Genomic DNA, 8,405 nt, shown 5'->3' on the forward strand with positions numbered 1-8,405 from the left:
GTGTATCTGATTTTCCAAACAATAGAAAATCCTTTACACAATTGGCCAACCAGACAATACAAAAAATCCATAAGAACTATTGATGACCCAGATACAAAGTTGTGTGCGTTTTGAAATAAAGCATAGAAGATGTATGTGCAATTCTATATAACCCAGGCCTATACAATATATGTATACCAATTATTTATTTCCACCTCACTTCTCTTAAACAGCTATGTGCAACGTATTGCTTAATTATTGTTGGCTCTCTCTAAAACAGCTACATTCATAACAAGGTAGGCAGGTAAAACAATGCATGATCCCTCATGGGGAAATTGGATAGGGATAAAGGGATCCCTTCCATGCTTTTCACCTGCAGATATCTTCAGTAGAAAATCGTCCCCAGGTAGATATTCAGAGTGTCAGGCAGGGACAGTGGCAGGAGTTTTAAAGCACATGGACGGTAACCACTTTCACCTTGACATCCCTATTTTGGACATCATAGTAAGCAAACATTTTTTTCCCTTCAAAAATATCCAAAGTACAAGCTTGTATATTGGCCATGTGTTATAATTGATTTGAATAGGGTTTTAAAAAAGACCACTTATTTGGCATATATGAGTCCTATGAGTATTGAGTATTGAGTCCTATGAGTAAAGTGGGGTCCCCGGACCCCACTTTGAGAACCTCTGATGTAAAGCAGGGATATCTGGATTATGGAGTAGGTGGGTTGATATCTAGCTCAGCGTGGGGAAGTTTCATCCTTGAGTTATAACTCTGATATATAGAATCTGATTTTCCAAACAATAGAAAATCCTTTACACAATTGACCAACCAGACAATACAAAAAATCCATAAGAACTATTGATGACCCAGATACAAAGTTGTGTGCGTTTTGAAATAAAGCATAGAAGATGTATGTGCAATTCTATATAACCCAGGCCTATACAATATATGTATACCAATTATATTATTTCCCCCTCACTTCTCTTAAACAGCTATGTGCAACGCATTGCTTAATTATTGTTGGCTCTTTCTAAAACAGCTACATTCATAACAAGGTAGGCAGGTAACACAATGCATGATCCCTCATGGGGAAATTGGATAGGGATAAAGGGATCCCTTCCATGCTTTTCGCCTGCAGATATCTTTAGTAGAAAATCGTCCCCAGGTAGATATTCAGAGTGTCAGACAGGGACAGTGGCAGGAGTTTTAAAGCACATGGACAGTAACCACTTTCACCTTGACATCCCTATTTTGGACATCATTATGAGCAAAAAAAAAATCCCTTCAAAAATATCCAAAGTACAAGCTTGTATATTGGCCATGTTTTATGATTTATTTGAATAGGGTTTAAAAAAAGACCACTTATTTGGCATATAAGAGTCCTACGAGTATTATCCTCACAATGCTCAGATATTGCCTGTGGAAAAGCTGAAGAAATAACAGTGTTATATGGCCGGAAAACGTTCCGTATCGCTCTAATGATTTGTGGCCCAGCCCAGGTTCTTCTGACCCTCAGAATACATTTCCCTTTGATTTGCTTAAGGGGACACTCACATTTTTCAACATTATCTCTACACGTGTTGTATAGGGTTGATGTTCCCGTAGCAGTCACAAAACTGAGCAATCTTCCACATACTGTAGCACAGCACATAGGTTCCCATAGTGGCGGGGGTACACACCTACTGCTATGTGTTACCACTTCGCCACCTTATGCTGGTATCTGCTGGTCTTGTGCTGTGTATATATATATGATCCAGATATTTTTAGTGCAGAATAAATGGCGGAATAATACTAACAAAAACAATAGGGTTCAAAGCACTGCGGGAAAGCACCCTAAAAATAGTATGAGAGGTGTGTTGTCTCTCAGTTCACAGGACCAGTGTGTCGTTTAGTCTAGTCTGATTGTGTAGTCTGCATTTTAGATCCCAAGAACAGAGACCATGTGAGAATTGGGAGATCGTTTGGAAATGGTCTCATCAGAAAGCTGTTGATTTTTGTTGGTCTAAACATTTTCCATCCCCTTTTATTTAGCTGTTCTTTGTCACTGGTCTGCAGAGGCTCACCAATTAATTAAAACTTAAAACCTTTGTTTTGGTTGCTTTGTGCATTGCTATACTAACTGTGTTGTTCTTTTACCACTATTAGACAAGATAGGCAATGAACTCTTGTATGTTTGTAAAACATAGTTATAATAACCTATAATGTCTGGCTAGCACACAGCCCTCTAGGTTTCGGTTGGTAAACGTTCAAGTTTATCAACAGCACAGTTGATGGGTTCACAAGTTTGACACAAGTGCTAAATAACCAGAAGCACCACAAGCTTTTGTTTCATTTTATTTCACCCACTCATTTTGTGTGCCCTGTTTACATGGTTCTCTAAATAACGGTGAAGAGGAAGGGATATAATCTGCTTGCAGGTACATAAAAGAGACAATCATTAACGTTACTATTTTCAAATTTGTTCTATAGTAATTGCAATAATGTATCAGACTCTGGCAATAAACTATTGTTTTTCCTGGACATTAATGTATGAAAATGTTTAGTTTAACTTAACCTGGGATGCCATAAAATAAGATATACAATCAAGTCCTTGTAGAAAGAAAGAAATACAAGATTTCAACAGTGGACAGGGAATACGTTTTAAGATAAATACTTGCTTCATTGCAGTGCCCCATTTGCCATATTATTTGGCTATACTTCAGACATAAAATTAGAATGCATCTGTAAGTAACTAACAGCAGTTAAATAGCTTGATTTTAAATGACAGTTGACTGAAAATAAACCTGTAAATGACCCTAACCCTCTTCATCCATATATTTTGTTTTTTTACATTTGCATGTAAAACTGAGGATTTGTCTAATCTTACTACTATAATTGACAAAAGCTCCGAAAGTTCGTCCTGGATTCGCAAGCACAGGATCACTCCACATGCCTCCAAGACCCGCCACAGACTGTTGATCAGAGCTATGGCTATGATTTAGGCATCTTACCCCACCTAGATCAGTGATTAGGGTTAGGGTAAATGCCTAATATGCAAATTAGGAATTTAGTCCATGAGCCAGAGCCCCAAAATTGAGCCAGATATTGAATATTCCCTCGTTAAAAACCTTTGACTCCAACATCTAAACAAAATGAAATAAGAATGTTGACTCTGGCTTTGTCTCTTTCGAAAATGAAATCTTGTCTGGCTCATGGACTATTAGGGCCGCAAAGCGGGGAGGGAGGAGAAGAGAGGCCAGAGGGGCCGGACTTCGCATGACGTGTGTGCAGAGTGACTAGGCCAGTGCTGTCAGGACCAACCTCGGATCGGGCCTACATGTGAGGCCCTGACATCTAGTCTGTGTAATTGACAGGAGAGATGATCAGAGGAGCAGAGTTTTTACCCTTATGGTTGAGATATGGACTGAAGTATGGATAGAGTTTCTCAGTGAAGGTGCAGCCAGTGAAAGAGTACATATGAACTCTGGTCTCCACATCATAAAAGGAGACCAGACCCTCCTCATAATCCACAAACACTCCTATTTTCTGGGGATTCTTTCTTAGATCGATGGGGACGATACAGTCAGTAAGGGCTCTGTACTCGTTTTTCCTCAACCATATAGTCCAGTAACCATTGGTGGGGGTCAGTGTGATGTTTACCTTCCTGTTGATGGACTCTCTGGCCACTCCAAAATCCCAGTCTGTCTTCCCTTTAACCTGAACCTCATAGTAAAATCTTCCTGAGGAGAAGCTTTGTTTTCCTAAAACAGAGACACATTTAGAGAATCTCTCTTTGTTGTCTGGGAGAATCTTCTTTACACCTCCATCATTCACCTGTTTTCCATCATCAGACAGGATGAGTTGGCACTCTGCTGTGTCAGGGTCCAGAGTTACATCCACAGCATATCGCTGGATTCTCCTCAGCTCAGCATCACACAGCTTCTCCATCTCTTGACCGAGTGTCTTCTCCAGTTGAGCTACAGCTGTCCTCACAGTCCCCACATATGAAGACTGATGGACATTGACCTTTGCCCAGTCTTTGGTGGGTGGAGGGGTGTTGATGGAGGTGAAGTTCTGGAGGAGTTGGAGGTGGTCTTCAGTGTGCGAGAGCTGCTTCAGCTCAAAGCTTCTCTTCTTTAATTCAGTAATTTCCTGTTCCAGCTCTTTGATGAGGCCGTCAGCCTGTTTCTCAGTTGTTTTCTGCTTCTCTTCAATCACACCAATGAGCTCAGCCTGGCTTCTCTCAATACAGCTCCTCAGAGCAGTGAAGACCTGCACACCGTCTGCTTTCTCTTTGTCTGCATCTTTCTTGCTGAGCTCTACTGAGTGTTTGACATCCTGAATCTTCAGTTGTCTCTCCTGGATCATCTGCTGGACTTCAGCCTCTGTCTTCCCCAGCTCAGCCTTCTTTCCTTCATATTCCTCTTCCAGAGATACAATTTGATGTAATTTGTGGTCTGATTCAGTGCAAAACTGACAAACACACATGTGGTCAGTCTTACAAAAAAGCTCCAGAGGTCTGTCATGTTTCTTACACAAAATGTCTTCCAGGTTCTTTACAGGGTCAATTAGTTTGTGTCGTTTAAATGTTGTGACTCGGTGATGAGGCTCCAGGTGAGTCTCACAGTAGGAGGCCAGACACACCAGGCAGGACTTCACAGCCTTGAGCTTGGTCTCAGTACAGATGTCACAGGAGATTTCATCTGGATTGGCAGGTTCTTGGTTTGAGCTGGAAATACTTTCAAACTTCCGCGTCTTCCTGAACTCATCAGCCATCTCAGAGAGAACTTTATTAACAGAGAATTCTAGTTTCTTGTAGAAGGTTTTTTGACATAGTGGACACTGACACACATCACTAGTGTCCCAGTAATGTGTGATACAGGTTTTGCAGTAGTTGTGTCCACATGGAGTGGTGATTGGATCGGTGAACACGTCCAGACAGATGGAACACAGGAACTGCTCTTCAGACTGCTTGGCAGAGGCCATTTCTACACACCGAGAGTGAAAGTGAAAGAAATGTAGTTATTGATACTTCTCACAGCGTAATATGTATGAATCTAATCTGAATTTAGATGTAATGGAACGTTTTTGTTTAAACAAAAGATTTGAGAGGAGAATTTAAAGAGATATGAACAGGGGAAAAATCCTGTCTGCATACAGTTGTACACATTATACAACAGGTCCAAGCAATAAGATTGGTTGAAATAGGCTCTCTACCCGTGCTCAAAGCAGTGGTGGAAGTACTCAAAAGTTTTACATAAGTAAAAGTATCAATACTGCAATATAGAATGACTCCGTTAAAAGTAAAAGTATTAAATTCAAAATGTACTTGAGTAAAAGTATGAAAGTATTGGCATCAAAATATACTTAAAGTACCAAAAGTAAAAGTACTCATTATGCAGAATGTCCCAAATTTTCAAATGCATAAAAAGATTTTGAAAATATGCATTGCAATTGTGAACTAAAGCTTTCAAATAATTGTAGTGGAGAAAAAAGCAATATTTGCCTCTGAGGTGTAGTGGAGCAAGTACTGAAAATTGGAAATACCCGAAATACCCCAGTTAAAGGGGTCGTGACGCCCCCCCCCCCCCCTCCCCAAAATGTCATACCTTTAAGTAAAAACACCTCAAAAGCTACGTGGCTAGGCTAGCAGTTTGCATGGAAGTTAGCAGACGTAGTGGCTAAATCTGACATTGAAGAAGAATAATTTCTATCGAATATCTTTAATTATATGTGCACCGCCTCGTTCCTGACCTCAGTGCATCACTGTCGTGCCAATATTCCCGGTAACGCACACGCACACCCTCGTGTAATGGGCTGGCTTAATTTGATTCTCAGCTGTGAATAATTAACCCTTATCAACTTTATCAAGAGTATTCACCTGTCTTAGTTCGCAGTATTTCTGCAAAAGTACTGATGAATGATGTTGTAGAGAGTGTGTGCTGCTGCGGTGCTGTTACTGAACTACTAACACTGTTGTACTTTCATTTTCATTTCTTCTTCTCATTGTTGCCACATTTTGTGAGAGAAATAAGCAACCAGGTCTATGAAAACAAGCCCCAAAGAAGCGATTATAGGCCACCTGAGCGCTCTAACCCTCTTCTCTTTGCAGATGAGTGAGGCTGGGAACGAGGCTATCTAACCCTATACATTGGATATTTGGAAATGTATCCTGAAAAATGTAGGAATATTTTCAAATCCACAAAATCCACTTGTATGGGTGACGGGGTCTCTGACACAAAATATTTTCAGAAGGTGATTGATTGATTGATTGAATACTTTACAGGGGTCTTCAACGTTTTCAGGCCAAGGACCCCTTAGCTGAGAGAGAGATGAAGCAGGGGCCCCCTCTATATTGTATGAAATTGTGTTTCAGATAAACTTTTGCTGCTCTTTTTTTCCCTCTACACCTATAACTCTTTGCCAAAAATAGCAGATCTACAAGCTTGTAGATCGGCTATTTTTGGCTACAGTTCTCCTTTAGAAAAGGGATGCTAGGGTTCAAGTGGTTAATGTAAAACAAACAATCATATCACACAAAGATTTGGCGGACCCCCTGTAGTAACTCTGAGGACCCCCTAGGGGTCCCAGACCCCCTGTTGAAGACCCTTGCTTTATTAGAAGTTTGCAGGAAAAAAGCACATGAAAGTACAGTTCACACGGTCAGCTAATAGGAATTAAAAAACCCAAGAAAGCCATTGGCTTGTATCCGTTGGGGTCCTTTGTACTCAATTCATAGTGACATTAAATGACAGACAGATATACACTACTATAGGGGGGGGGGGGGCTCGGTTATGACTTTTACAGGGGCCAGTTTCGAATTGCAGCCACCTGAAGGTAGGCTACAGTTTCGAAGGAGAGTAGGGTTTTACACTCCTTGTCTCCTTCACTACTTTTGGTAGGGCATTCCACATTTGTGTGGCATAGCAGGAGAACGAATTCAACCCCCTTGTTTTAGGGTTGGGTCCTCAGTGACAAATGCATATTAATTAGGGGATCCTTGACATAAAAATGTTTGAGAAACACTGGTTTAAACAACATTAGGAAACAAGCCCAAATAAGCAACTACACTTAACAAGCCCAAAACACGCAACCCACAATTACCAAACTTTACAAGCAACTTTACATTAGAATAAGCCAATAGTCGCTTATAATAAGCAGACATGGCAACACTGCTACTAAACTACTCTCACTGTTTAACTTTCATTTCACGACATTTGCGTCTTCTTCTTCTTTTGGGGGTTTTACGTGTTGCATTACCGCCACCTACTGAAATAATATCTTCACAGTGCAACCTATACAGGTTTCCACCCACTGATCCCATCATTAGAACTTAGTCCCATCCATAATCATTACCCAGACAGTGATCTGAGTTGCTGCAAAGCCTTCCCTCCTCAGTAGGTTATCGAGATCTTCTCCACTATTGTCCACAACGTTCAAGAATCTCGTGGCTGCATCCAACACCATCTTTATTCGCTTCAGGAGGACCACAATGGAAACAAAGCCCCTTAATGGCTGTTTGTGTTATCCTTTTAAAAACCGTACCTCTGAACAAATTGCAAACTGTTTTAATAAAGTATTAAATCAATCAATCAATCAATCCGATTTCCCCTGCATTTCAATTGCACAGTTAATTACCATGGCAATAAATGCCAGAGACTGTCTCTTGTCCATACACATGTGTTCCCCTCCATCTCCATTCATTTCCCCCTCCATTTCACCTTGACCTGCTCTTTCCTCTCCCTCATCCATTTTCTTCACAACTTCCGCACATGACCATCCCCTTTCCACTCTGATCCTGTTCACTTTTAGTTCCTTTATTCTTTTAGGACATTGTGCTGACCCATTACTTGACATTACAATGCTTGCCATTACAGTGTAGAGTCTGTAGACACTTGGATCTTTTGTCTCAACTATACAATCCTCATTGCATTTCTTCTTGCTTCACACACCCCTTCAATAGCAAGACATGACCCTTCCTCTATTGATAGTGGCATCCCACTATAATCACCCTTTTTCTCCAAGTGGGAAGCAATCCACCTTGCAATTTTCATACTGTGTAATCAGTATCACTGCAATTGTCAATCGATTATTATTCCTTCCCACACACATGTCTGTGTTGTCACTACTGTTGCATCCTACTGCCTCACCTGCTAGTGAGGAGCCCCCACCGGGAGGACGTAGAGCCTTCGTCCTACTCCTCCCTTCCAACACTCCCTGCTGACAGGTGCCGCCCCAGCCTGTAGGATTACATGCAGTGACAATTATTATCACCCTCCCCGCCTGGCTCCCCCCTCCCCCCGAATACGGGCCAATTGTGTTTGTGTGGACGCTCGACAAAGCCGGATGCACCATGGTGGATACTACACATACATTATTATCTAATTAGAAAATAAGCCTAATGCTTAATTAGACCCAATATAGAGTCCTCAACTTAGACA

General features: G+C 41.1%; 1 protein-coding gene across 1 annotated transcript; it reads right to left on the bottom strand.

The window, feature by feature from the left end:
• Positions 1-2,388: 2,388 nt before the first annotated feature.
• Positions 2,389-5,938, bottom strand: LOC311034751 (E3 ubiquitin-protein ligase TRIM21-like). Its single transcript, XM_084042728.1, has 2 exons — positions 5,846-5,938; positions 2,389-4,952 (listed from the first exon to the last, which is right to left on the bottom strand). The coding sequence occupies exon 2, from the start codon at positions 4,948-4,950 to the stop codon at positions 3,319-3,321; it is 1,632 nt and encodes a 543-aa protein (XP_083898854.1). The 5' UTR covers positions 4,951-4,952; positions 5,846-5,938; the 3' UTR covers positions 2,389-3,318.
• Between the last annotated feature and the right edge of the window lie 2,467 nt (positions 5,939-8,405).

This window comes from Gymnoscopelus microlampas, assembly GCF_963454915.1.
Source record: "Gymnoscopelus microlampas genome assembly, chromosome: 1".
Classification (NCBI taxonomy): Eukaryota; Metazoa; Chordata; class Actinopteri; order Myctophiformes; family Myctophidae; genus Gymnoscopelus; species Gymnoscopelus microlampas.

Bases quoted from the DNA above. Each gene is read 5' to 3' on its own strand.
- LOC311034751 (XM_084042728.1), bottom strand. From the start codon at position 4,950: ATGGCCTCTGCCAAGCAGTCTGAAGAGCAGTTCCTGTGTTCCATCTGT.